The sequence below is a fragment of the Pogoniulus pusillus genome, chromosome 41, assembly GCF_015220805.1.
Source record: "Pogoniulus pusillus isolate bPogPus1 chromosome 41, bPogPus1.pri, whole genome shotgun sequence".
Taxonomy (NCBI): Eukaryota; Metazoa; Chordata; class Aves; order Piciformes; family Lybiidae; genus Pogoniulus; species Pogoniulus pusillus.
The window spans coordinates 4361962-4389827 of NC_087304.1; the positions used below are offsets into that span (position 1 = coordinate 4361962).

At 66.2% G+C, this 27866-nt stretch overlaps 3 protein-coding genes across 7 annotated transcripts; all 3 read left to right on the top strand.

Moving 5' to 3' along the window:
* Window positions 1–1643: 1643 nt before the first annotated feature.
* On the top strand, window positions 1644–6280 carry SHD (Src homology 2 domain containing transforming protein D). The gene is made up of 6 exons (XM_064174958.1): window positions 1644–1946; window positions 2624–2714; window positions 2835–3047; window positions 3501–3639; window positions 4629–4748; window positions 6019–6280. Exons 1-6 carry the CDS (start codon window positions 1701–1703, stop codon window positions 6203–6205), a joined length of 996 nt encoding a protein of 331 aa, XP_064031028.1. The 5' UTR covers window positions 1644–1700; the 3' UTR covers window positions 6206–6280.
* Window positions 6281–10136: 3856 nt separating this feature from the next.
* Window positions 10137–17677, top strand: FSD1 (fibronectin type III and SPRY domain containing 1). 2 transcript variants are annotated; one of them, XM_064175019.1, is made up of 13 exons: window positions 10137–10207; window positions 11014–11109; window positions 11204–11335; window positions 11426–11527; window positions 12522–12544; window positions 12832–12953; window positions 14081–14290; window positions 14454–14552; window positions 14718–14877; window positions 14982–15061; window positions 15883–16134; window positions 17259–17347; window positions 17477–17677. In XM_064175019.1, exons 1-13 carry the CDS (start codon window positions 10196–10198, stop codon window positions 17585–17587), a joined length of 1488 nt encoding a protein of 495 aa, XP_064031089.1. In that variant the 5' UTR covers window positions 10137–10195; the 3' UTR covers window positions 17588–17677. The 2 variants fall into 2 exon arrangements, with proteins under 2 accessions (XP_064031089.1, XP_064031088.1); XM_064175018.1 differs by lacking the exon at window positions 10137–10207 and having other exon boundaries at window positions 10999–11109.
* Window positions 17678–20037: 2360 nt separating this feature from the next.
* On the top strand, window positions 20038–27315 carry MPND (MPN domain containing). Of its 4 annotated transcripts, XM_064175048.1 has the most exons (13): window positions 20038–20092; window positions 21237–21463; window positions 22078–22311; window positions 22850–23012; window positions 23091–23175; window positions 23264–23360; window positions 24135–24207; window positions 24330–24406; window positions 25603–25771; window positions 25875–25945; window positions 26050–26139; window positions 26880–26972; window positions 27128–27315. In XM_064175048.1, exons 1-13 carry the CDS (start codon window positions 20086–20088, stop codon window positions 27212–27214), a joined length of 1473 nt encoding a protein of 490 aa, XP_064031118.1. In that variant the 5' UTR covers window positions 20038–20085; the 3' UTR covers window positions 27215–27315. The 4 variants fall into 4 exon arrangements, 3 of the variants coding, with proteins under 3 accessions (XP_064031118.1, XP_064031116.1, XP_064031117.1); XM_064175046.1 differs by lacking the exon at window positions 20038–20092 and having other exon boundaries at window positions 21146–21463; XM_064175047.1 differs by lacking the exon at window positions 20038–20092 and having other exon boundaries at window positions 21146–21463; window positions 22129–22311.
* The last annotated feature ends 551 nt before the right edge of the window (window positions 27316–27866 follow it).

Below are 27866 nucleotides of genomic sequence, written 5' to 3' on the forward strand. Positions count from 1 at the left end.
AGGATCTTACACCTTGGAATACACAACCCAAGACTCAGCCTGGGCTCCTCCTGGGCTGGAGAGCAGCCCTGTGGCAGGGGACTTGGGGGTCTTGGTGGACAAGGAGCTCAGCATGAGCCAGCAGTGAGCTGCAGAGGCAAAGAAAGGCAACAGGATGCTGGGGTTGCATCACCAAAGGCGTCAGAGATAAAGGAGCCTTTGTCCCACGCTGCTCAGCCCCGCTCAGACCTCACCTGGAGCTCTGCCTGCGGTGCTGATCCCTGCTGTGCAGGAGAGATGGGCACAGGCTGGGAAGTGTCCCGAGAAGGGCCGAGAGAGGGAGCAGAAGGCTGGGAGTAAATGGGTCTGTAAGGGTCTACAGGGGATGTGGGGGGGTCTGTAGGGGGCTACAGGTGATGTGGGAGGGGGTTGTAGGGGTGTATAGGTGATGTAAATAGGTCTGCAGGGGTCTATAGAGGATGTGGAGGGGGGGTCTGTAGGGGTCTATAGGTGGTGTAAATAGGTCTCAGGGGTCTATAGAGGATGTGTGGGGGTCTATAGGTGATGTAAATGGGTCTGTAGGGGTCTATAGGTGAGGTTAATGACTCTATGGGGGTCTATAGGTAATGTATATGGTTCTATAGGGGTCTATAGGGGATGTGAATGAGTCTGTAAGGGATACATACAGGTCTGTAGGGGGTGTATATGGGTCTGTAGGGGTCTGAGGGGGTGCATATGGGTCTGTGGGGGATGTATATGGGTCTATAGGAGTCTGGGGGGGTGCATATGGGTCTATAGGGGTCTGTAGGGGTGCATATGGGTCTATAGGGGTCTGTAGAGGGTGTGTATGGGTCTATATGGGTCTGTAGGGGATGTATATGGGTCTATAGGGGTCTGGGGGGGTGCATATGGGTCTATAGGGGTCTGGGGGTGTGTATGGGTCTATATGGGTCTGTAGGGGATGTGTATGGGTCTATAGGGGTCTGTAGGGGGTGCATATGGGTCTGCAGGGGTCTGTAGGGGATGTATATGGGTCTATAGGGGTCTGGGGGGGTGCATATGGGTCTGCAAGGGTCTCTCCCACTCCCAAAATGAGCTCCCAAGGAAACGAACCTACAGCCAGGGGTGGGCTCCATGTTCTCATGTTCTCTTCAGCTCCCCCAAGCCCCCGGGCTCGGCTCTTCGCTGTGCCATGACCAACCCCGGACAGCCTCAGGAGGCCAGAGTGGGGGTATCCTATAGCCCCCTCCCGGCTCCCGGGGTCCCAGGTGCCCCCCTCCCTTCTCCCTGTGTCACAAGGGGGGTGGGCGCCTCGGTGCCACTTAGGGGCCCCGGTGCCCGTTGCTGCGGGGCAAAGATGGGTGTCTGCCATCCCCTCCCTGTTTCGCCCTGCGGGGTCCCGGTGCCTCCCCCCCCCCCCCCCCCCCCGCCTTTCTCCCTCTGTCCCGGTGCCCCCCGGGGGTCCCGGTGCCCCCATCACTGCGGAAGGGAGAGGGGGGAGCTTTGCCATCCCTTCCCACCGTGCCCCCATTGTTGTGTCCCCCCCTTCTTCCCGGTGCCCCCCCCCCGGTGAGGCGGGCACGGGGCTGTAGGGGGCGGGGGGAGGCTCCGGGGGCTCCGGTCCGCGCTCGGCGGCGACACAAAGCGGCTCCCGGCGGCGGCGGTGGCGGTGGCGGGGGGGGTCCCGGCGTGGTCCCGCTACCGGGCGGCCCCCTCCATCCATGGCCAAGTGGCTCCGGGAGTACCTGGGCCGGGGGGGGACCCGACGTTCCCCCCCCCGCCCGCCCCAGCCCGACTACAGCGGCGGCGAGCGCCGCCCCCCCGGTACCGGCACCGGCAGCGGGGGTCCACCCGCCCCCGCCGCTCCCTCCGGTACTGCCCTTCGCGGCCCCGCTGCCTCCCCCCGGCACCGGCTGGTGAAGGTCGGGGGAGCGGGGCCCGGGGGGGGCCCTCGCCGGCTGGAGCAGGTAGGAGCTGGGTGGGGGGGGGGGAGGGAGGAGGACGGGGAGCGGGGAGCGGGGAGCGGGGGGCACCGGGTAGGCACCGGGGTAGGGGGAGTGGGCTGGGGGTTGCGACGGGGCAGGACCCGAAGGGGAGCTCGGGCACCGGGGAGGGCGGCGAAGGGCCTGGAGGGTGCAGTGGGGCAGCGTCCGGGGGGACACCGGGGAGAGGACCTGGGGAGCACCGGGAAGAGCCAGGAGCGGGCGGGCAGAGGAACCGGGGGTGGGGGGGGGGGGAGAGATGTGAGTGAGGCACCCGGGAAAGAGTGGGGGGCTGGGGAGTGGGGAGCACGGAGGGGACTGGGGCGGGGGGGAGATGGGGACCGAAAGGGACAGGGATGAAGGACCTGAGGGGAGCGGGGCTGGGGGCCAGGGAGATGCAAAGGTCGGGGATGGGGGGGCGATGGGACCCCCCGAGGGGGGGGGCTGGGGTCACGGGGAGAGGGAACCGGGGGCGGCAGAGTGGCTGGGAGAGCAGGAATGGGAAAGGGGTCAGGGGACAAAGGGACCGGGCGGGAGGGAGCCGGGAAAGGGCTGAGGACACCCAGAGCAGGACCGGGAGGGGTCTGCAGGGTGCTGAGGAGGGCACTTAGGGACTGAGGGACCGGGGTGGGGGTCGCTGGGGGGTCCCATCCCACCCGCAGGGCCCTAACGAGAGCGAGTACTCGGAGCCCTTCGAGGGGGAGCAGGAGGCAGCGCCCGAAGGTGGCAGCGAAGAGCCCGGAGAGGCCACAGGTGGGTGACACCCTCTGGGCATCCCCCCCCAGCACCCACCCCCGCGGGGGGACGGAGGGGGGGGGGGGGGTCCTATAGCCAGGGTGCCTGTCACCCATCCCAACCCCACCGTGCCCCCAGGGTGCCCTCGGCAGGGTGAGAGCTGGCAGCTGAGGCCACGGAGGGGACCCCAACTCTACGACACCCCCAGCGAGGACTGGGAGACGGCAGGGGAGGGCCCCGCGGTGCCCACGCCCCGGGCCAGCCGCCTGCCCCGCCACGACGAGCGCCCGGCCGACGAGTACGACCAGCCCTGGGAGTGGAAGAAGGACCACATCTCCCGGGCCTTTGCAGGTGCCAGTGTGCCAGGCTGCTGGGGGCCACCCCAGGTGCCCCACCCCCGTGCCCCTCCGCACCCGCGGGCACCACCCCTGCCCTCCTGTGTCCCACTCCGGCATCCATAAGTGCCACTCTGAAGCCCCTGCAGCATCCCCCCCACCTCCAGGCTCCCATGGGTGCCAGCCTGGTGACTCCCAACCCTGCATACCCTAGCACCCGTGGGTACTATCCTGTGCCCCCCCAGCACCCATGAGTCCTGGGCCCCTCTATGTCCTGTTATCCAGGAATGGCATCTCTGGGACCTCAGCACCCCTGGGGGTCACAGGAGGGCATCACAGCCAGACAGAGCCACGGTGGGGACATCTGGGATGTTTCTTTGTGGCACTGTTGCCCCCTGGCAGCAGACAGGGGTGCTGGGACCCTGCTTTGGGGTGACATTCCCCCACCCCACCCCCTTTGTCCCTGCAGTGCAGTTCGAGAGCCCTGAGCGCTCCCCCAGCCTGTCCCGGCACCTGCCACGGCCCCCCCGGACCCCCACAAGCAGCAGGCCAAGCTGTCCCCCCAGCCCCAGGCACGTGGACATCTCCCTGCCCCTGGAGAAGCAGGCGTGAGTCTGGGGGCACCAACAGCCTGGTCACAGGGCAGGGGGTAGGGGGGTGCCCTGTGGATGGGTCTCGGGTGGAGGATCCCCTGTGGATGGATGCCCATGGGGTGGAGATGCCCTGTGGAGGGGTCCCCATAGGGTCAGGGGTGCCTCATGGATGAGTCTCCATGGGGTGGAGGGTGCCCCATGGATGGGTACCTATGGGGTGAAGGGTGCCCCATGAATGGGTGCCCATGGGGTGGAGGTGCCCTGTGGATGGGTGCCTATAGAGCTGAGGGTGCCATGTGGATGTGTGCCCCATGGGGTGGAGGGTGGCCCATGGATGAGTGCCCATGGATGGGTCCCCATGGGGTGAAGGGTGCCCTGTGGATGGGTCCCCATGAGGTGCAGGGTGCCCCATGGGTGAGTTCTCAAAGGGTGGGGGGTGGCCCCATGATGTGGTTGGACTCTTTGACCATGGCATGTGTGGGCCCCTATGGTGTGAAGGGTGGCCCCTGGCATGGATGGATCCCTGTAGAGTGTGCAGAGTGCCCTATGGCACAATTGACCCCTTTGACATGGTCAGGTGCCCCATGGCACAGATGGGTCACTGTGGTGTGGAGGGTGCCTATGGCATAGAGAATCCTCATGGGATTGAGGGTGCCCATGGCATGAATTGGTCCTGGTGGTGCTGGGTGCCCCATGGCACGGATGGGTCACTGTGGTGTGGAGGGTGCATGGCATAGAGAATCCTCATGGGATTGAGGGTGCCCATGGCATGAATTGGTCCCCGTGGTGCTGGGTGCCCCATGGCACAGATGGGTCACTGTGGTGTGGAGGGTGCATGGCATAGAGAATACTCGTGGGATTGAGGGTGCCCATGGCATGAACTGGTCCCCGTGGTGCTGGGTGCCCCATGGCATGGAGGGTGTCCAACAGTGCAGATGGGCTCTTGAGGCCCCAGAGCTGCGTGCTGAGGTGCCAGGCAGCGGGTGACAGCTGGCACCACGCAGGTGGTACCACGGCCCCATCGGGCGGGCAGGCGCCGAGACGCTGCTGGCACTGTGCCGCGAGGGCAGCTTCCTGGTGCGGGACTGCGAGACCAGCCCCGACGACTACTCCCTGTCACTCAGGTGAGGGGACAAGGTGGCAGTGTGGAGCCAGCCCTCTGGGGGGAAGGGTCCCCCACGGGTGGGTCCTCGTGCGGCAGAGGTGCCCAGTGGTGTGCTCAGTCCTCTGGACAGCCCTGGCATGGAGTGGGGTGAGGACCCTGAGCCCCACGTGGCCGTGCCAGCCCTGCCACCCTGCTCTGAGGGGTCTCTGTCCCTGAGGGGTCCTTGTCCCCAGGCTCTTCTTGTCCACAAAGTGCTGCTGTCCTTAAAGCCTCCTCTCACCCCAGGCCTGATGCGGTGCCAGCTTCCTGCCAGCGCTGCTCGGCCTGGGGAGGGAGACAGGGACAGGGAGGGGGATAGGGACTGGGATGTGGGCAGGGGACAAGGGACAGAGACAGAGATCAGAATGGGGGCAGAGGACAGGAATGGGGACAGGGGTGGGATGTGAGATGAGGACAGGGAGGAGGATCAGGGTGGGGATGGAGACAGAGAGGAGGACAGGGACAGGGAAGGGGATAAGGACTGGGATGGGGACAGGGAACAAGGGATGGAGACAGAGATCAGAATGGGGAATAGGGGACAGGGGTGGGATGTGAGGTGAGGACAGGGAGGAGGATCAAGGTGGGGATGGGGACAGGGAGGAGGACAGGGACAGGGAAGGGGATAGGGTCTGGGATGGGGACAGGGATGGGATGTGAGATGAGGACAGGGAGGAGGACAGGGACAGGGAAGGGGATAGGGTCTGGGATGGGGACAGGGATGGGATGTGAGATGAGGACAGAGAGGAGGACAGGGACAGGGAAGGGGATAGGGTCTGGCACAGGGGACAGGGATGGGATGTGAGATGAGGACAGGGAGCAGGACAGGGACAGGGAAGGGGATAGGGTCTGGGATGGGGACAGGGATGGGATGTGAGATGAGGACAGAGAGGAGGACAGGGACAGGGAAGGGGATAGGGTCTGGCACAGGGGACAGGGATGGGATGTGAGATGAGGACAGGGAGGAGGATTAAGGTGGGGATGGAGACAGGGAGGAGGACAGGGACAGGGAAAGGGATAGGGACTGGGGACAGGAATGGAGACAGAGGTGGGAGTAGGAGACGGGAATGGGACCAGGGACATGGATGGGTGAGAGGTCACAGCAGGATGCCCGTGGCAGAGGGGCTGGGCTGCGGGCACGGCGCTGGCACCCACGCGTTGGTGTGTTCCTGCGCGTCCCCCCCGTGCCCCGCGTGTGCTTGGGTGGGCAGGCCGGGCTGGGCCGTGCCTCAGTGCCCGCTCCGTGCCCGCAGGAGCAGCCATGGCTTCGTGCACGTCAAGCTGACCCGCACACGGGAGCAGCACTTCACGCTCGGCCGCGCCGGAGCTGCCTTCCCCTCGGTGCCCGAAGCCGTGCGGCACTACACGGCGCGGGCACTGCCCGTCCGCGGGGCACGGCACCTCTCCCTGCTCTACCCCGTGGCAGTGCAGCCTCTGTGACCCTCCTCAGCTGTGCCCTCCCCCCCAACCCACCTTCCCCAACCCTGACCCCACGGCTGGACGCCTCCATTAAATGCCAGCGTGCAGCCCTGGCTCTCTGTGTGCTCTGTGGGCATGGAGATGCCCTGGGCCCTCTGGGGATGCCTTTTGGGCTCAGCTCTGCGGTGACTCTCCAGGATGGCACGGGGACCCTGAAGGTATGGCATGTGTGGGCCCCTATGGTGTGAAGAGTGCCCCCTGGCATGGATGGATCCCTGTAGAGTGTGCAGAGTGCCCTATGGCACAATTGACCCCTTTGACATGGTCAGGTGCCCCATGGCACAGATGGGGATAGGGGACAGGGGTGGGATGTGAGGTGAGGACAGGGAGGAGGATCAGGGTGGGGTTGGTGACAGGAAGGTGGCCCTGTCGCTGCTGGCCCTGCCACTGCTCCCATCCTGGTCCCACCACGCTGCATCCTGCCCTCATGCCTGCTCCCACCAGGAACCCGGGTGGGCAAAGGGGGCGTTCAGATGTGGCCTCCCCATCACTGCAGGCTTTGAGCTTGGGCTCAAAAGCTTGCCCGTATTGGGGGGGGGGCGGGGAGGGGGGTTTGTGATGGTGCTGCCCCTCCCGGAGGTGTCCAGGCTGGGTGCTTCCTGCTCCGTGGGTGCAGCCCGTGGGTGCAGCCCATGAGTGCCGGCACGAAGCGAGGCCACAGGACCACAGAGCCACTTCCCTGAACCGGGGGGGGAGGCCCCAAGAGTCTGCTGCCTCCTGCCCGTGTACCAACTCCCTCCCTCCCCCTGCCCTCCCCCCCCAGCCCTGGCATAGTGGCCGTGAGCTGCCCACACTCAGCAGCCCAGACCGGTGGCATTAGGTGGGCACTGGGCACCACACACAGGACAGTGAGCAGGGAGGGTGCTGCAAAACAGCTTTTTGGGGGTTAGATCCCACAGAAAGGCAGAGCTGGGGGAGGGGTGAGCCCCCTTGCCAGGCGTGGGTGGCACACAGGGGCGTGCATTCAGTCAGGGCCGGGGGGCAGCAGGGGGGCCCGGTGCCTGCTGTGTCCTCACACGGTATGTGCTGCTCTCCGGCGCCCCGGGGAAGGGTGGCAGCTTCCAGGGCGTCTGCGCCGAGAGGGGAATCATATTCTCGTAGATGCCACTGTCTGGGGGGGGGGGGGGCAACGAGTGTTGGAGGGGGCCATGTGCCTCCAAGACATGGCATGGTAGGGGGCACAGTGAGGGCATCCTCCAAGGGACGTTCAGGAGACCCACTGAGCACCCCCGCCCCAGGATGAGCCCCGATGAGCAAGGAAGGTGAGCACAGGGTGGGTCTGGGCACAGGGGTGCATGGGCCAGGGGGCACAGGGGTATATAGGCATGGGGCAGGGTGCAAGGAGGGGTGGGCAGGGTGCAAGGAGGGGTGGGCATGGGGTATTTGGAGGGTGGAAGGGGGGCGGGGTGGGCCTTGGGAGTATTTGGGCATGGGGAAGGATGGGAAGAGGGCAGAGAGGCACGGAGGGATTTGGGGACAAGGTTACCTGGGTTCCTGCTCCAGCAGAAGTGGGCGAGGATGGCCAAGCCCAGGAGAAGGATTATGCCCCCACCAGCCCCCACCAGCCCCCACAGCAGCCCTGCAAACACAGCCAGCTGGGGGCACCGCCTCGGCACCGCTGGCACTCGGCACGGAGGGGGCAGCAGGGACAGCAGGGACCTGCTTACCTGCCTGGTGACCTCCGTGAGCTGCTGCTGGTGAGGAGACAGCAGTTGTGGTCTCCTTGGCCCCATCCCTGTCCCTGTTCCCATCCCTCTGCGGCCACCCAGCACCCTCTGAGCACCTCCCTCCGTGGACCCCCTCAACCCCCTTGGCAATGCCTCCTCCCACAGACCCACTCCACTCCCTTGGTGGTGCCACCTGCCATGGACCCCGCTAGGACCCCACTTACCCGCCGCGGTGCCTGTGGTGACCCTGAGCAGGGTGCCGTTGCCAGTGGCCGTGCCAAGGTCGGGGATCTCGAGGGTGACCCGGCAGAGGTAGAGTCCAGCATCACCACCCCGCGCCCGGGGCAGGCTGAGGGTGGCTCGGGAGGTGTTCCAGGCAGGGTGCAGGCGGAGAGGGCAGCGGCCATAGGCGGCAGGGCTGGAGCGGTTCAGGACCATGGTGCACAGCTCCTCCTGCTCCTTCACCCACTCCAGCCGGAGCCGTTCCCAGGGCTCGGTTGTCAGCACCTGGCACTCCAGGGCCACCCTGTCACCCTCTGTCACCTGCACCTCACCCGGATCCTGGTTCACCTGCAGGGCAGCCGCTGCTGGGAGCAGCGCACGGTGTCGCTTTCCACCCTCGTGGTCCCCAGAGCCAGGCGGGGGGGGCTGAGGGTGCTGGGGCACCGCAGGGACCAGGAGCCAGGCTGTTGCCTGCGTGTGCCACGCACTGCTCCGTATTGTCCCCCTCTGCCCATCCTGTCCCCACGCCGCTGTCCCCATCCTGTCCCGCTCGCTCCTGACCACATCCTGTCCCCACAGCCCCGTCCCCATCTTGTCCCCACGGTCCTGTCCCCACATCCCTCTGTCCATCCTGTCCTGGCCACATCTGGACCCATCTTGTCCCCAGAGCCTTGTCACACACACTGACCCCGGTCCACCAGTCCCCAGCCTGTCCCCAAGTCTGTCCCCACCCCCTGTCTGGTCCCCCCTCATGTCGCCAGCAGCCTCCCCTCCCCCCTCCATCCTGTCCCGGCCATCACTCGGGGTCCTGTTTGAGCCCTGTGTCCCTATTTGACCCTGTCCCAACCCCCGCAGCCCCTCCATAGCGTCCCAGACACTGTCCCCTCTGTCCCCTCAAGCCAGCCCTGTCCCCTAACTCACCAGCAAAGAGGAGGATAAGGACCTCGAGCCCCAGCATCCCCCACACCAGTGCCAGCCCAGCCACCCTGCTCGAGGGGTCCTTGTCCCTGAGGGGTCCCCGTCCCCAAGTTGTCCTCGTCCTCAAAGCAGCGCTGTCCCCAAAACCTGCTGTCACCCCAAGCTGACTCGATGTGACACCGCAGCTTCCTGCCGCCGCTGCGCAGCCCGGGGGCAGGGGGGGCGGGGAGAGGCGACAGGGATGGGGATGAGGATGGGGGCTGGAATAACAGGGATGGGGGCTGGAATAACAGGGATGAGGGCTGGGACGGGGTCAGGGATGCGGATGGGAGCAGGGATGGGGTCAAGGAAGAGAGCTGAGGATGGGTGCAGGGCTGCAGGGGATGGCATCTCCTCAGGTGTCCGGTACTGGGACGTGGGGGTCCATACTGGGAATGTGGAAGTTCAACGCTGCAAGGATGGGGGTCCCGCAGTGGGAGGGCAGGGATCTCTTACACGGATGGTGAGAGTCCTGTGCTGGGGCAGGAGTCCCATACTGGGAGGATGGAGTCTCGTGGTGGAACAGCAGAGCTCTTGTGCTGGGAGGATTCCTCACTGAGATGGGGAGGGTCCACACTGGGAGGGTGGTGGTCCATACTGGGAGGAGGAGGGTCCGTACTGGGAGGGTGAGGGTCCGTACTGGGAGGGTGTGGGTCCATACTGGGAGGAGGAGGGTCCACACTGGGAGGGTGGGGGTCCATACTGGGTGGAGGAGGGTCCACACTGGGGGGGTGGGGTCCATACTGGGAGGAGGAGGGTCCACACTGGGAGGGTGGGGGTCCATACTGGGAGGAGGAGGGTCCATACTGGGAGGGTGGGGGTCCATACTGGGCGTCACATCCTCCCCTTGCCCTGCCCTGCCCTGCCCTGCCCTGCCCTGCCCTGCCCTGCCCTGCCCTGGGAGTTCCGCAGCCCCCCCACCCCCCGCCCCGTACCCGGACTACATTTCCCAGCATGCCTCGGGGCACGCCCCGGTCCCGCCCCCTAGCGGCCGAACTACTCCTCCCGTGATGCCGCCGGGGCGGGGCGGGGCGGGGCGGGGCGGGGCGGGGGGCGCCGCTCCCCCTTTGTTGGTGTCGGCGGCGCCGAGCGGGGCCGGCCCGGTATGGGAGACCAGGTGGGGCCGGACTGGGCTGGACTGGGCTAGACTGGGACGGACTGGGGGAGGGGATGGGGAAATGGAGGGGAGAGGAGAAGGATGGGGGATGGGGGATGGGGGAGGAAGAGGAGGGGGGAGAGGGGGGGAGGGATGAAGGAAGAGAGGATGGAGGGGTGCGGGGGGGTGGGGAGGAGGAAGATGGGAGGGAGGAGGGAGAGAGGGTGGAGGGGAGAGGAGCGGAGGGATGGGAGAGGGAGGGATGGAGGGAGAGGAGTTGGAGGGGATGAAGGTTTGGAGAGGGAGGGAGGAGGGATGGGGGATGCTGGGGGGGGATGGAGGTGAAAGCGGTGGGGGGGTGCAGGGGGGGTGGGGGTGCTGGGAGGGTGGGGGTGCAGGAGGGGTCGCTGGAGGGACATGGGATGGAGGCGTGCAGGAGGGACTGGGGGGTGCAGGGGGGTGAGGGTCTCGGAAGGATGGGGGTGATGGAGGGAGGGAGCAGTGCTGGAGGGATGGGGGGACAGAGGGGCACGGAATGGGGGTACCGGAGGGCTTGGGGGGTGCAGGGGCAGTGCAGGTCTGCCCCCCAGGCTGCCCCCCAGGCTGCCCCCCTGGCTTACCCCCCCGGCTGCCCCCCTGCTCTCACGCACACTCCTGCCATGTCATCCAGCTCCCGCCATGCCGGCAGAGCCCTGGCACTGCCTTGCCCGCGGCGCCTGGCACGGCTGGGCCTGGCACGGCCAGGGAGCTGCGGAGGGCTCCGGAGGAGGGGCAGGTGGGGAACGGGGCGGGGGGGCACTGACCGCAGGGTGATGGGGGCCGGGCAGGAGGCGCTGCGGAAGATCATCACCACCTTGGCCGTGAAGAATGAGGAGATCCAGAACTTCATCTACTCCCTCAAGCAGATGGTGCAGAACGTGGAGGTACCCAGCGCCTGCCCCCTGCCCCCCCCCGCCCCATCCCCAGCCCGCGGGGGGGGGGGGGTGGCACAGTGTGATGGGTGGGTGCTGTGCCCAGGCCAACTCCACGCGGGCGCAGGAGGACCTGGAGGGCGAGTTCCAGTCGCTGTATGCGCTGCTGGACGAGCTCAAGGAGCAGATGCTGATGAAGATCAAGCAGGAGCGTGCCAGCCGCACCTACGAGCTGCAGGTCAGCGCCCGCCCCCGCCCGCCCGCCCCCGCCCCTGGGCACCTTTGCCCACCGCGGCCTCCTCCCCCTCTTCCCTTTCCCCCATGCCAGGCCCAGCTGGCAGCATGCGCCAAGGCCTTGGAGAGCTCGGAGGAGCTGCTGGAATCGGCCAACCAAGCCCTGGGCACAGCCAACAACCACGACTTTGCCCAGGTGAGTCCCTGCCAGGGCAAAGGAGGGGTCCTCATCTGGCTGGCACCTGTGCTGGCAGTGTCCTGGCTCCGGATTGATGCCACCCCAGGGCTGCGTTCACCCTGGGCAGGCAACTTCTTTTCTGTCTGCGCTGGGCACTGGGGCAATGCTGGGCTGGCTGTGCCCGCTGCGGGGCTGGGGGCAGCATGGAGACCCTGCCAGGGGCCATCCCTGAGCTGCCTTTCTCCTGAGAGCATGGGGCACCATGGCAGGGACACAGGGGGCACCAGCAGGTGCCATGAGGGTGCTGTGGCGGGGATGCTGTGCCATGGGGTCCCGTGGCAGGGATGCTGTGCCATGGGGTACCACTGTGGGATTAGAAGGATGCTGTGCCATGGAGTCCCATGGCAGGGATGCTGTGCCAAGGGGTACCTCTGTGGGATACAAGGATACTGTGCCATGGGGTCCCATGGCAGGGATGCTGTGCCAAGGGGTACCTCTGTGGGATACAGGCATGCTGTGCCATGGGGTACTTCTGTGGGATACAGGGATGCTGTGCCAAGGGGTACCTCTGTGGGATACAAGCATGCTGTGCCATGGGGTTCCGTGGCAGGGATGCTGTGCCAAGGGGTACCTCTGTGGGATACAGGGATGCTGTGCCAAAGGGTACCTCTGTGGTATACAAGCATGCTGTGCCATGGGGTTCCGTGGCAGGGATGCTGTGCCAAGGGGTACCTCTGTGGGATACAGGCATGCTGTGCCATGGGGTCCCGTGGCAGGGATGCTGTGCCAAGGGGTGCCTCTGTGGGATACAGGCATGCTGTGCCATGGGGTCCCATGGCAGGGATGCTGTGCCAAGGGGTGCCTCTGTGGGACGCTGAGCTGCTGGGCACCGCGCTGGGGGCACGCTGCTGGCAGCGGGGGGGGGCGCCCTGGCAGTAACCGCTCTGGCTCCTGGCACTGCTGTCTCACTGCTTGTTTTCTTCCTCCTCTTTTCCTCTGCTGTGCTCCCAAGGCTGCCAAACAGATCAAGGATAGGTACGGCCCCTACCCTGTGCCCACCCCCAGTCCCACCCAGCCCAGGGCCCTCCCTGTGCCCCCCTAACTCCCAACCTTCTCCCCAGCCAGAGCCCCCTGGGATGGGTGAGTGGGTGGGTGGGTGAGTGGCCCTGGGTGGGGAGGTACTGGGGTGACTCTGCCCACCCTCACCACAAGCCACGCAGGGCAGGGGGTGAGCAGGCAGGGCTGGCTGGGTGGTTGGCAGGCTCCTGGCCGCGCTGACCCTGCACTCTCCCTGCCCTCCCTGTGCCCACCCCCCCACGCAGCGTGACGATGGCGCCAGCCTTCCGCCTCTCGCTCAAGGCCAAGGTGAGCGACAACATGAGCCACCTGATGGTGGACTTCGCGCAGGAGCGGCGCCTGCTGCAGGCCCTGGCCTTCCTGCCAGGTACTGCCCACGCCCCGCGGGCACACGGCCGCCTGGGGGAGGACAGGGGGCAGTGGGTGGCTGTGCCCCCGTGGCGAGGGAAGGGCTGCGTCGGGGGGCGTGGAGCAGGCGGCGTAGGGATGGGCAGGGGTTAGGGTTTGAGGGGTCTGCTGGGTGGCAGCAGGAGCAGGGTGGGGCAGGTTTGGGACCCGTCTGGTGCCCGCTTTAGAGGGGTGAGAAGGTGCCAGGGATGAGGGGAGTTGAATGCTGTGCCCGGGGGGGGTGCTAGGTGCTGTGCTCTGGGATGCCATGGGTGAGGTCTCTGGGGTGCTGTGGTCAGGGTCTCTGGGATGCCACTTTTGTGGTCCCCAGGGCTCTAGGGTGCTGTGCCTGTGGGTGCCATGCTTTGGGATGCCATGGGTGAGGTCTCTGGGGTGCTGTGATCAGGGTCTCTGGGATGCCACTTTTGTGGTCCCCAGGGCTCTAGGGTGCTGTGCCTGGGGGTGCCATGCTTTGGGATGCCATGGGTGAGGTTTCTGAGGTGCTGTGATCAGGGTCTCTGGGATGCCACTTTTGTGGTCCCCAGAGCTCTAGGGTGCTGTGCCTGTGGGTGCCATGCTTTGGGATGCCATGGGTGAGGTTTCTGAGGTGCTGTGATCAGGCTCTCTGGGATGCCAGTTTTGTGGTCCCTAGGGTCCTAGGGTGCTGTACCCAGGGGTGCTGTGGGTGCCATGCTCTCTGGGATGCCCTCTGTGAGGTCCCTAGGGTACTTTGCCCATAGATCCTGTGGGTGCCATGGCTGGAATCTCTAGGAAGCCAAATTTGGGGTCCTTAGAGTGCAGTACCTGTGGGTGCCACTCCTGGGGTCCCTGGGATGCCAAGTTTGGGGTCCTTAGAGTGTAGTGCCCGTGGGTGCTGTGGATGCCACTCCTGGGGTCCCTGGGATGCCAAGTGTGGGGTCCTTAGAGTGTAGTGCCCGTGGGTGCTGTGGGTGCCACTCCTGGGGTTTCTGGGATGCCAAGTTTGGGGTCCTTAGAGTGTAGTGCCTGTGGGTGCTGTGGGTGCCACTCCTGGGGTTGGTGGGAACAGCTTGGCTGGCAGTGTTGGGGGGGGGAGGGGCAGACTGGCACAGCTGCTCCTGCTGGCAGTGCCCAGCACTCCCGAGATCGACCTGGCGGAGTCGCTGGTGGCCGATAACTGCGTCACCCTGGCCTGGAGGATGCCCGAGGACGACAGCAAGATCGACCACTACGTGCTGGAGTACCGCAGGACCAACTTCGAGGGCCCACCCCGTGCCAAGGAGGACCAGCCCTGGATGGTGGTCGAAGGCATCAAGGGCACTGAGTACACCCTCTCCGGTGAGGGCACACAACCGACCCCAGAACGTGCCAGGCTGGGAAGCGGGCACCGCTCGCAGCAAGGAGGTTGGGGCTGGGTGGCAGTGCCAGGCTCTGCAAGGGACTCACACACACACACGGATGCCCCTCTTGTGCCCTACTTTGTGCCCTGCTGTGCCCACAGGGCTGAAGTTTGACATGAAGTACATGAACTTCCGGGTGCGGGCATGCAACAAGGCTGTGGCAGGAGAGTTCTCCGAGCCAGTCACCCTGGAGACGAGAGGTGGGTGCCAGGGTAGGGGTGGCAGGATGCCCATCGACCCCCTCCCTCCCTCCCTCCCGCCGCTTAGCGCCACCCCTATGCATGCCAGGGGTCTGCAACCCCCCTCGGTCGGCAGGCAAGGGGCTGGGGAGGGGGTGGGCACCCGCTGACGGTGGCTGTCCCCAGCGTTCATGTTTCGGCTGGATGCCAGCACCTGCCACCAGAACCTGCGCGTGGAGGAGCTGAGCGTGGAGTGGGATGCCACAGGGGGCAAGGTCCAGGACGTCAAAGCACGAGAGAAGGATGGCAAGGGCAGGACGGCCTCGCCTGCCAACTCGCCTGCCAGGTGATGCCACCCCCCCCCCACACACACACATTGTGTGTGTGTCGTCCCCTCCCCCGCCACTTCCCTTCCGTGGGCGGTGCCAACCCAGGTCCATCCTGTCCTAGGGTGATGCAGTCGCCCAAGAGGATGCCCTCGGGGCGTGGGGGCAGAGATCGCTTCACTGCCGAGTCCTACACGGTTCTGGGTGAGAGCTGGGGGCACCTGCTGGGTGCTGGGGGGTACTCAGGGCGGGTAGAGGGCATGGCACAGAGGGGAGGGTGGCCCTGAGATGGGTGTAGGTAGGCACGCTGCAGGCACCCAGAGGTGCTGGAGGGGATGGCACAGAGGGGAGGGTGGGTGTAGGTGGGCATGGGGCACCAAGAAGTTCAAGAGAGAAAGGCACAGAGGGGAGGGTGGCTCTGAGGTGGATGTAGATGGGCACACTGCAGGCACCCAGAGGTGCTGGAGGGGATGGCACAGAAGAGAGAGTGGCCCTGAGGTGGATGTAGATGGGCACACTGCAGGCACCCAGAGGTGCTGGAGGGGATGGCACAGAAGGGAGAGTGGCCCTGAGGTGGATGTAGATGGGCACACTGCAGGCACCCAGAGGTGCTGGAGGGGATGGCACAGAAGGGAGAGTGGCCCTGAGGTGGATGTAGATGGGCACACTGCAGGCACCCAGAGGTGCTGGAGGGGATGGCACAGAAGGGAGAGTGGCCCTGAGGTGGGTGTAGGTGGGCATAGGGTACCCAGGGTGCAGGAGGAGATGGCTCAGAGGAGAGGGTGGTCCTGAAGTATACAGGTGGGTGTAGGTGCCTAGGGGGCACTCAGGGGTTCAAGAAGAGATGGCACCAGAAGTGAAGGTGGCCCTGAGGTGAACATAGGTGAGCTTGGGGCACCCAGGGGTGCAGGAGGAGATGGCACAGAGGGGAGGGTGGCCCCGAGATGGCTGTAGGTGCACAGAGGACACCCAGGGCAGGGCAGGGGTGGGTGCAGCAGGCAGAGCCATGCCCTGTGTGCCCACAGGGGACACTCTGATCGACGGCGACGACCACTACTGGGAGGTTCGGTACGACAGGGAGAGCAAAGCCTTCGGCGTGGGGGTGGCATACCGCAGCCTGGGCAAGTTCGACCAGCTGGGCAAGACCTCTGCCTCCTGGTGCCTCCACCTCAACAACTGGCTGCAGGTCAGCTTCAGTGCCAAGCATGCCAACAAGGCCAAGGTGCTGGACGTGCCCGTGCCAGACTGCATCGGCGTCTACTGCAACTTCCACGAAGGTGGGTGGGGATCAGGCACTGGTGGGGTGGGCACAGCGACTGGCACGGGCACCAGTGTGTGCACCAACGTGGTGCCCTGTGTGGTCACCATGGGCATTGCCAGTAACACTGGCACCAGTGTGTGCACCAACGTGGTGCCCTGTGTGGTCACCATGGGCATTGCCAGTAACACTGGCACCAGTGTGTGCACCAACGTGGTGCCCTGTGTGGTCACCATGGGCATTGCCACTAACACTGGCACCAGTGTGTGCACCAACGTGGTGCCCTGTGTGGTCACCATGGGCATTGCCAGTAACACTGGCACCACTGTGTGCACCAACGTGGTGCCCTGTGTGGTCACCATGGGCATTGCCACTAACACTGGCACCAGTGTGTGCACCAACGTGGTGCCCTGTGTGGTCACCATGGGCATTGCCACTAACACTGGCACCAGTGTGTGCACCAACGTGGTGCCCTGTGTGTTCACCATGGGCATTGCCACTAACACTGGCACCAGTGTGTCCACCATAGGCACTGCCAACAATGTGGTAGCCTGTGTGTTCCCCATGGAGGTTGGCACCAGTGTGTCCACCATGGGCACTGCCACCAGTGTGGTGCCCAGTGTGTTCACCATGGGCATTGCCACTAACATTGGCACCAGTGTCCACCGTGGGCACTGCCACCAACGTGGTGCCCAGTGTGTTCACCATGGACATTGGCACTAGCGTGTTCACCATGGGCACTGCCACCAACATGGTGTCCAGTGTGTTCACCATGGAGGTTGGCACCAGTGTGTCCACCATGGGCTCTGCCACCAATGTGGTGCCCAGTGTGTTCACCATGGGCACTGCCACTAATGCTGGCACCAGTGTGTCCCCCATGGGCACTGCCACCAACATCGTGCCCAGTGTATCTACCATGGACATTGCCACCAACATGAGCCCCAGTGTGCCCACCACGAGCTTTGCTCACCAGCAGGTGTAGCATGGGCATTGCCACCACTGTGCCTACCATGGGCACCATCACCAGCATAGGCACAGCCCTGTCTCGGGCATCACCCTTACCATGGACACTGTGCTGGGGCTCTGAAGCTGTGTCCCTCTGTGCCACTGCCCTCCCCCCCATGCCCACTCCCATGCCCACAGGGTTCCTGTCCTTCTACAACGCCAGGACCAAGCAGCTGCTCCACACCTTCAAGGCCAAGTTCACGGCGCCAGTGCTGCCAGCCTTCACGGTAAGGGGCTGCCAGGGCTGGGCAGCTCCTCGGGGGCTGCCAGGGCTGGGCTTCAGTGACCTCTCCCCCTCCCCCCCATCGCTGTGCCAACCTCCCCTCGCCTCAGAACCCTGACCCGTGTGCCCACAGGTCTGGTGTGGCAGCTTCCAGGTCACCTCGGGCTTGCAGGTGCCCAGCGCCGTCAAGTGTCTCCAGAAACGGAACAGCACAGCCAGCAGCTCCAATGCCAGCCTGGCCTAGAGCTGTGCCCACCTCTGCTGCGGGCACCCCCCCAGGCAAGAGCACTGAATGTACCCAAACCTCCTCCCTTCTGCCCTCCAACCTTTCCTGCCTCAGACGCTGCCCTGGCAGGGCTGTGCCAGCCCCCAGAGCTGGGGCGCGCTGGCACCCACAGGACTGCCAGCTGACCCCTCCCCCCCCCCCCCACCTCCTGCCTCTGTGCCACCCTCCCCACCTCCCCGTTTCACTGGCAGTGGGCTGGGCACATTGTGCCTCCTCTGCCACCACTGAGAGCTGCTTCTGGCCTGAAGAATAAACTGGGATGTAGGTGTGAAGTGGTCGTGGCTGTGGCACAGGGGGGGCTTGGGGGGCACCAACCCTTGAGGCTTTTGGAGGGAGTTGGGAGGTGTCCCAGTGCCACCCCCCGTGGCACAAGCAGCTGTGTTGGCACCTGGGGTGGTGTGCCCCAAATGCAGGTGGGTGGGGCACACATTGCTGAGCCTCCAGAATCTCTCCTCCTCCTCCCCCGCCCCAGTGCCACCCTAGCCTGGAACCGGAGCCAAGGGTGGGGGCACTGCTGTCCGAGCTGGTTCCTGGTACAAAGTGAGGAGGCAGTGGGTGCCCTCCACTGGCATCAGTCCTGGCTGAGAGCCTGGCACAGCTGCAGCTTCTAGGCGAGCATGCTGACCCAGGGCAGGACACCCCTCACATGGGCACCACGATGCCATCCACGGTCCTCTGTGTTCCCTCTGCCCATGCTCCACTCCAGAAGCTGCTCAGCCTCCCCTTGTGTCACCTGCAGGAGAGCTGGCACTGAGGGAGATGCTGGGCACAGCTATGCCCTGTCACCCCCTGCCATGTCAGACCACCCTTAGCCATGCCAGCCAAGCCATGTGAGGATGGAGACCTGCCCACAGCTGCCAACTCACCCTGGACTCACAGGGACAGAGGCGGCTCAGGGCAGTGGCAGGGGACCTGGGGGGGACAAAAGACCCTGAGGTGGCACCAGTGGTGCTGCTCCTGCTGCAGGGCCTCTGGGCCCTGGAGGAGCTGGCAGCAGCGCCAGGCCCGTGGGGACCTTTGCTGGGAGGGCACACACACAGGGGCACCCAGCCCCTAGTGCCTCCCTGTCCCCTCTGCCACCTCCATGCCCATACCCAGCCCCTGGTGCCCCTGTCCTCTCTGCCACCTCTATGCCCATACCCAGCCCCTAGTGCCCCCCTGTCCCCTCTGCCACCTCCATGCCCATACCCAGCCCCTAGTGCCCCCCTGTCCCCTCTGCCACCTCCATGCCCATACCCAGCCCCTAGTGCCTCCCTGTCCCCTCTGCCACCTCCATGCCCATACCCAGCCCCTAGTGCCCCTGTCCTCTCTGCCACCTCCATGCCCATACCCAGCCCCTAGTGCCTCCCTGTCCCCTCTGCCACCTCCATGCCCATACCCAGCCCCTAGTGCCTCCCTGTCCCCTCTGCCACCTCCATGCCCATACCCAGCCCCTAGTGCCTCCCTGTCCCCTCTGCCACCTCCATGCCCATACCCAGCCCCTAGTGCCCCTGTCCTCTCTGCCACCTCCATGCCCATACCCAGCCCCTAGTGCCTCCCTGTCCCCTCTGCCACCTCCATGCCCATACCCAGCCCCTAGTGCCCCTGTCCTCTCTGCCACCTTCATGCCCATACCCAGCCCCTAGTGCCTCCCTGTCCCCTCTGCCACCTCCATGCCCATACCCAGCCCCTAGTGCCTCCCTGTCCCCTCTGCCACCTCCATGCCCATACCCAGCCCCTAGTGCCCCTGTCCTCTCTGCCACCTCCATGCCCATTCTCAGCCCCTAGTGCCCTTCCCCTTCTACGGGCACCGGGGTCGGGGGCAGAGCCTCGGTGTTCCCCCGGCGCCGGTACCTGTCCTTACGTTTCCCCCACCCTGGGGCCGGTAGGCACCGGTAGTGTGTCCCGTTGCCAGTGGGGGGGGCTGGTGCCCATCCGTGTGCCCCTGGCGCCGGTGCCCGCTCCCGTGACCCCCCCGCCCCGGTGCCGGTACCGGTGTCTGTCCCTGCGTTCTCTCCCCGGAGCCGGTGTCCGGTGCCGGTGCCAGTCCCTGCGTGCCCCCCCTGGAGCCGATATCCCCTCCCGGTGCCGGTGCCAGTCCCTGCGTGCCCCCCCTGGAGCCGATATCCCCTCCCGGTGCCGGTGCCAGTCCCTGCGTGCACCCCCTGGAGCCGATATCCCCTCCCGGTGCCGGTGCCCGTCCCTGCGTGTCCCCCCCCCCGGTGCCCGTCCCCCTCCCGTGCCGGTGCCAGTCCCTGCGTGTTCCCCCTCCCGGTGCCGGTGCCCGTCCCTCTCCCCCGGAGCCGGTGTCCCCCGGAGCCGGTGTCCCCCCCCCGCCGCTGCCGGTCCCCTCCCGTTCGCGTTCCCTTTCCCGGCACGGGCCCGGGAGGGGCGGAGCGCGCGGGGCCAACCCCCCCCCCCCCCGTCACGTGCCTCCGGTCGCCGCCGCCGCGCGCAGCGGGGGGGAGCGGCAGAAGATGGCAGGTACCGGCGGGGCCGCGCCCGGCACGCAGCGCCCGCGGCAACGCGCACGGGGGGCAGGGGACGGCAGGGGGCAGCAGCGGGCAGGGGACGGCAGGGGGCAGCAGCGGGCAGAGGGCAGAAGGCAGCGGGCAGCGGGTAAAGGGCAGCAGGCAGCGGGCAGCGGGCAGTGAGTAGCGGGCAGCGGGCAGCGGGCAGCGGGCAGCGGGCAGCGGGCAGCGGGCAGGGCCGGGAGCGCCCGCACAGCCCCGCACCTGCCTGCGCTGCCTTCCCTCCCCCCCGCCCCGGGCGTGCCCACGCCGGTGCCAGCCGCGCATGCTCACGCGCCGCGCGGGACCGGAGGGGTACCCACGGGAGGGGGTGGCAGCGGCGCAGGGATGGGCACCCGTGGCGGGGCAGACAGCTCGGAGCAGCCGCGGGGGTGGCACGGCCGCGGCGCGGGGGGTGCCCTGCGGCAGTGGGCAGGGCAGGGAGCGCGGCGGAAGCGAGGAGGGGGCACGGTCGTGGGGGCGGGGATGGGGACAGCACCCCCGGGTGGGAGGGGACACGCTGGGGATACCCCTGAGAGGAGGGCGCCCGAGGGGAGGGACACCCTGGGACGCCCGCGGGGGGTGGGGCAGAGATGGGGGCACTTTGGGATGCCCACGGATTGGGACACCTGCGCGGAAGGGGTGGGGACGCCGTGGGGCACCCACGGAGGGAAGCAACATGAGGCAGGGATGGGCACACGCTGAGACACCTGTGGCAAGGGGACACCCCAGGACACTCGTGAGGGGAGGGCACCCACATGGGACAGGGATGGGGACACTCCAGGACACCCACGGGAGGACACCCGTGGGGCAGGAACCCCCCCTCCAGGATGTTTTGTTATGTGCTGTTACCTGCCCTGCCCTCTGCCCGCTGGCTCCGGGCCAGGCCCTGGGCACCTGCTGGGCAGGAGGATGCTGGCCTCATGTCCCCCAGCCAGGTCCCCATATCCCTAGTGTCTGTGTCCCCCCCTAGACATGTCCCCATGTCCCCCAGCCATGTGTCCCCATCCCTGTCTGTAGCCCTGCCTGTCCCCATGTCCCCATGTCCCCACCTGCGAGCAGAGGCAGTGGGAGGCACCCATGGGTGTGCCCACATGGCAGCTTGTGCCACCCCGCAGCGCTGGCAGCAGCCTCCCCTGCTGGGGACGAGTGTCTGGAGGAGGATGAGGAGGAGCTGGAGGCAGGGCTGGACGAGGTGGAGGCCGAGCCCGAGGCCGGGAGCGGGGCGAAGGCAGCAGGGGGCACTCGGGGGGCACTGCTGACCAGGAGGGGCATCACCCTCCGGGTCCTGCTCCGGGATGGGCTCCTGGAGCCTGCCCGCGGCGTCCTCTCCATCTACTACCTGGTGAGGCTGGGGTGGGGGACAGGGGTGGGGACAGGGATGAGAGCTGGGATGAGGACAGGGATGGGAGCTGGGATGAGGGCAGGGATGGACACTGGGAGGGGGACAGGGATGGGAGCTGGGATGAGGGCAGGGATGGGAACAGGGATGTGGGACAGAGATGGGAGCTGGGATAAGGACAGGGATGAAAACTGGGCTGGGGGACAGGGATAGGGAACAGGGATGGGAGCTGGGATAAGGACAGGGATGAGGACAAGAGTGAGAGCAGGGATGGACACTAGGATGAGGACAAGGATGGGGACAAGGATGGGGAACAAGGATGGGAGGGGAGGGATGGACACTGGGCTGGGGACAGGGATGAAAACTGGGCTGGGGCACAGGGATAGGGAAGGAGGATGGGAGGGCAGGGATGGACACTGGGATGGGGACAGGGACAGGAGCTGGGATGAGGACAGGAATGAAAGCTGGGATGAGGACACACAGGAGGGAGCTGTGATGAGGACAGGGATGAAAGCTGGGCTGGGGGGGGGGCAGGGCTGGGGAGAAGGATAAGGACTGGGCTGGGGGGCAGGACTCTGGCAGGTGCCTCCCCAGCTCTCCCCACCCACGCTCCCCAGGGCAAGAAGTTCGTGGGGGACCTGGGTGCCGACGGCACCATCACCTGGCAGGAGACAGGGCAGGTCTTCAACTCGCCCAGCGCCTGGGCCACGCACTGCAAGCGCCTGGTGAACCCCGCCAAGAAGTCTGGCTGCGGCTGGGCGTCGGTGCGCTACAAGGGGCAGAAGCTGGACCAGTACAAAGCCGCCTGGCTCCGGCAGCACCAGCCCAACGCGCCCCCGCCCGCCGAGGAGGTGTGCTGCCACCCTGCCCCCACAGCCTCGCCTGCCCCTCCTGGGGGTGCCAGGGGAGGTGCCAACCGGAGCTGCCCACAGGGGAGGTGGGGTGGGAGGTTGGGATCCCTGCCCTGAGAGCCTTGGGTGCCCCTGCTGGGGGTGCCATCCTGTGCTGCCCACAGAGGTGGGTTGAGATCCCCTCTCTCCAAGACCCTTGGGTGTCCCTGTTGTGGGTGGCAGGGGAGGTGCCAACCTGTGCTGCCCACAGGGGAGGTGCATTGGGAGGTTGGGAGCCCCTCCCTGAGACCCTTGGGTGCCCCTGTTGTGGGTGGCCAGGGAGGTGCCATCCTGTGCTGCCTAGAGGGGAGGTGGAGTGGGAGGTTGGGATCCCCTCCCTGAGATCCTTGGGTGCCCCTGTCGTGGGTGGCAGGGGAGGTGCCAACCTGTGCTGCCCACAGGGGAGGTGCATTGGGAGGTTGGGATCTCCTCCCTGAGCCCTTTGGGTGTCACTCGTTGTGGGGGGGCACGGTTGGGTGCCATCCTGTGCTGCCCACAGAGCCTGGCCAGTGAGGGTGAGGAGGAGGAGATGCCTGAGGAGGAAGAGGAGGAGGTGCCAAGGGAAGGTCGGGTGCCCGTGCCAGAGCCAGCAGTGGCCAAAAAAGCAGAGGAGAAGAGCAAGAAGCAGCAGTGCAAGAGCCTGGTGGAGCCGGCAGGGACAGGTGAGGTGACCCTGGGGGGGGGTCTCGGGGACCCCTGGGCACCCTGGCAGCGGTGACAGGGAGGTTGTGCCCCCACAGATCATGGCCCCCCAGGGAGAAGGCTGGAGAGCAAACCCCGGGTGCCAGTCCGGTACTGCACCCTGGGCACCCGGGACTCGGCCAGGTAGGCAGTGCCAGGGGCACGAGCCCCAGCGGTGCCAGCGCGGCCGGGGGAGGCACCAGGGTGGCAGCGGGGCCGTGGCTCTTGGCAGGAACCCCCAGACCCTGGTGGAGGTGACAACCTTCGCTGCCATCAACAAGTTCCAGCCCTTCAACGTGGCCATCTCCAGCAACGTCCTCCTGCTCCTGGTGAGTCCCTGCCCGGGCTGGGACAGCTCTGGTGGCGCTGGGGACACCTCTGGTGGCACTGGGGACACCTCTGGTGGTAATGGGGACATCTGCAGCGGTGCACTGGGGACACCTCTGGTGGTAATGGGGACATCTGCAGCGGTGCTGGGGACAGCTGTGGTGGTGCTGGGGACACCTCCGGTGCTGGGGACATCTCTGGTGGTGCTGGGGACAGCTGTGGTGGTGCTGGGGATATCTGTGGTGGTGCTGGGGATATCTGTGGTGGTGCTGGGGACACCTGTGGCAGTGCTGGGGACATCTCTGGTGGTGCTGGGGACAGCTGTGGTGGTGCTGGGGACATCTCTGGTGGTGCTGGGGACAGCTGTGGTGGTGCTGGGGACACATCCGGTGCTGGGGACATCTCTGGTGGTGTTGGGGACAGCTGTGGCTGTGCTGGGGACACCTCTAGTGGCACTGGGGATATCTGTGGTGGTGCTGGGGACACCTGTGGCAGTGCTGGGGACCGCTCTGGTGGTGCTGGGGACACCTCTAGTGGTACTGGGGACAGCTGTGGTGATGCTGGGGACACCTCTGGTGATGCTGGGGATAGCTCTGGCGGTGCTGGGGACAGCTCTGGTGGCACCGGGGACGCCTGTGGCAGTCTGGGGACAGCTCTGGTGGCACCGGGGACGCCTGTGGCAGTCTGGGGACAGCTCTGGTGGCACCGGGCACGGCTCTGGTGGCACCGGGGACAGCGATGTCCCCAGCAGCGCTGACCTGGAGCTTCTCCCGCAGGACTTCCACAGCCACCTGACGCGCAGCGAGGTGGTTGGGTACCTGGGCGGGCGGTGGGACACCAACACGCAGCGTAGGTAGCAGGGCTGGGGGGGACGGGCAGGGGTTGGGGGCGTGGGGGGGGGGTTGGTTGTGTGTGTCCCAGTCGGGGACAGAGCCACTCCCTGCTGTCACCGCCCCCCCCCGACCCCGCAGTGCTGACAGTGCTCCGAGCCTTCCCCTGCCGCACTCGCCTGGGCGATGCTGAAGCTGCCAGCGCCGTGGAGGAGGAGGTAAAGGGTTGGGGGGCAGGGGGGGGTTTGGGGGGGCCTGGTTCTGCTGCCAGCCGGGGGGAGCTGGGGCAGAGAATCTCAAGGGCAAGCAGGGCAAGGGGAAGGTCCTGCTGGGGGTGTTGGGGGACTGGGGGGGGTCTGGTTCTGCTGCCAGCCAGGGGGAGCTGGGGCAGAGGAAGCTCATCAAGGGCAAGCAGGGCAAGGGGAGGGTCCTGCTGGGGGCACGGGGAGGCAGGGGGGGTCTGGGTCTGCTGCCAGTCAGGGGGAGCTGGGGCAGAGGAAGCTCATCAAGGGCAAAGCAGGACAAGGGAAGGTCCTGCTGGGGGCACGGGGAGGCAGGGGGGGTCTGGGTCTGCTGCCAGTCAGGGGGAGCTGAGGCAGAGGAAGCTCATCAAGGGCAAGCAGGGCAAGGGGAGGGTCCTGCACCTGTAGCAGGGCAGGGGAGGGGGGGACCTGCTGGGGAACAGTTCTGTGGAGAAGGGGCTGGAGGGGGGAGCTGGGGGGCAAGAAGCTCACCGTGAGCCAGCAAGGTGCCCTGATGGCCAAGAAGGTCGCAGTGGTGCCCTGGGCAGAGGGGCAAGGGAGGTTCTGGTTCTCCCCCACCTCTGCTCTGCCCCAGGGAGGGCACATCTGCAGTGCTGGGTCCAGTTCTGGGCTCCTCAGCACAAGAGGGGCAGGGAACTGCTGGGGAGAGTCCAGCAGAGGCTGCAGAGCTGCTGAGGGGCCTGGAGCAGCTCTGGGAGGAGCCCTGGGGCTGAGAGCCTGCAGCAGAGCAGCCCCAGAAGGGAGCTGAGCAATGCTCAGCAAGAGCTGAAGGAGCTGTGGGGGGCAAGAGGCTGGGGCCAGACTCTGCTCAGTGGTGCCCAGGGACAGGCCAAGGGGCAGCAGGCACAAACTGGCACCCAGGAGGTTGCATCTGACCAGGAGGAGAAACTCCTTTGGTGTGAGGCTGCTGGAGGCCTGCAGCAGGCTGCCCAGAGAGGTTGTGGAGTCTCCTTCTCTGCAGAGCTTCCAACCCCCCCTGGGCATTGTGCCCCTGGGCAAGCTGCTGTGGGTGCCCTGCTGGAGCAGTGGGGCTGGACTGGATGCTCTCCAGAGCTCCCTTCCCACCCCTCCATGCTGGGATTCTGGGGAGTGTCCTGGGTGGGGGGGGAATGTCTCAGGGAAGCCATCCCCACGCCGTGTCCCCATCCCAGATCTGCCAGAGCCTGTTCCTGCGTGGGCTGTCCCTGGTGGGCTGGTACCACAGCCACCCCTTCGGGCCTGCCCTGCCCTCCCTGCACGACATCGACGCCCAGATGGATTATCAGCTCAAGCTGCAGGGCAGTGGCAACAGCTTCCAGCCCTGCCTGGCCCTCATCTGCGGTAAGCTCCCTGTCCTGGGGGGTGCTGGGGCTGCTCTCACCCCCCACACACACCCCCACCCATTTCAGCTCCATCCCCCTGCCTCCCCCCCACCTCCTCCCAGGACCCTACTACCCTGGCAATCCTGGCGTGGAGTCCAAAATTGCCCCCTTCTGGGTGATGCCACCACCAGAGGTAAGTGGTCACCCTCACCACAGGGAGGTGGCTCTAGTCCCCGGGGGGGGGGGGTTGAGTCCCACCCCCTCTCCCATCCACCTTTTTGCTCCTCCACCCTCCAGCAACGGCCCAATGACTACGGCATCCCCATGGAGGTGGAGGTGGCTTACATCCAGGATGGCTTCCTCACCAACGACGTCCTGCAGGAGATGGTGAGCCTGGGGGCCGCCCAGACCCCTGCCACCCCGGCAAGGACAACTCCCCACCCCCGGGAGGGGGTGGGCAGGGGGTGTTGCCCAGGCCTCTGCCACCCATCCCTGACCTGCTGGCAGCCGTGCTGATGGGGACAGTCTCAGCTCCATCCCCACTGTGCTGCTGAGGTCTCGGTGCCACAGGGGTAGGGAGGGGGCTACATGCCTGTGCCCTGGGCTGCCCTGGTGCCTGCAGCCCCTCTCCTCCCCCCCTCTCTCCTATTCCCCCCTCTTCTTCTCCCCCTTCTCCTCTTCCCCCCTCCCCTCGTCCCCCCTCCCCTCTTCCCCTCTCTCCTCTTCCCCCCTCTTCTTCTCCCCCCTCTCCTCTTCCCCTCTCCCCTCCTCCCGTCTCCTCCTCCCCTCTCTCCTCTTTCCCCCTCTTCTTCTCCCCCCTCTCCTCTTCCCCTCTCCCCTCCTCCCCCCTCTCCTCTTCCCCTCTCCCCTCCTCCCCCCTCTCCTCCTCCCCCCTCTCCTCCTCCCCTCTCTCCTCTTCCCCCCTCCCTTCCTCCCCTCTCTCCTCTTCTCCCCTCTCCTCCTCCCCCCTCTCCTCTCCTCTTTCCTCTTCCCCCCTCCCCTCCTCCCTCCTCTCCTCCTCTCCTCTCTCCTTTTCCCCCCTCCCCTTCTCCCTCCTCTCCTCCTCTCCTCTCTCCTTTTCCCCCCTCTCCTCTTCCCACCTCTCCTCCCTCTCCCCTCTTCCCCAGACGCTGCTGGTGGAGTTCTATAAAGGAGCTCCTGACCTGGTGAAGTTCCAGGAGCTGTGGAGTCAGGACCAGACCTACCTGGACAAACTGAAGGTGAGGAGAAGGCTTCCTCTGCTGGGCTGAGTGGGGAAGGGGCTTCACCCAGGGCCTCAGCCCCAGTGTGTGTGTTCCCCCACCCCACCACCCCCCCCCCCGTGGTTTAATTAATGGGGCTGGTCTCATTAACGGGGATGTTCTAATTACCCCAGGGCTCCCTGGCCTCCCGCACCCCCAAAGACCAGAGCTTCACCCACATCCTGGAGCAGATCTACAGCCTGCTGAAGCTCAGCAGCTGAGGGGCTGGGAGCCTTCCCCCTCCTCTTTATTCACCTTGGAGCAGGGCCCCTCCCAGCAGGCAGAGCTCAGCTCTGCAGCTCCCTCCCCAGCTCAAGGGACCCGCCCAGAGCCGCCGCCGGGCACCGCCGCGGGCACAGAGCATCGCCCACGGCTCCGGGGAGCTCAGCCGAGGGGTCCCAGGACTCCACCGGCCCCTGCCCTGCCCCTGGGGCGCGGTGAGGGGAGGGTGGTGGTGGAGGTGGTAGCAGTGGTGGTTGGTGTTGGTTGGAGTCTTGGCTGTAAGTTGTTTGTGGACAGGGTAGTTGATTAAAGAGCAGTTCCTGAGAGGTGGTGCCCAGTGTCTGGCTCAGCTGGTCTGGGGGCACTTTGGGCTGGTGGTGAGGGATGGGGACAGAGGCAATGCCAAGCACCAATCCAGGCTGGGCAGTGCCAGGCTGCAGAGCAGCCCTGAGCAGAGGCACTTGGGGGTGCTGCTGGAGGAGAAGCTCAGCAGGAGCCAGCAGTGTGCACTTGCAGCCCAGAGAGCCAAGCAGAGCCTGGGCTGCAGCAGCAGTGTGGCCAGCAGGGCCAGGGAGGGGATTCTGCCCCTCTGCTCTGCTCTGCTGAGACCCCACCTGGAGTGCTGCATCCAGCTCTGGAGCCCCTGGGACA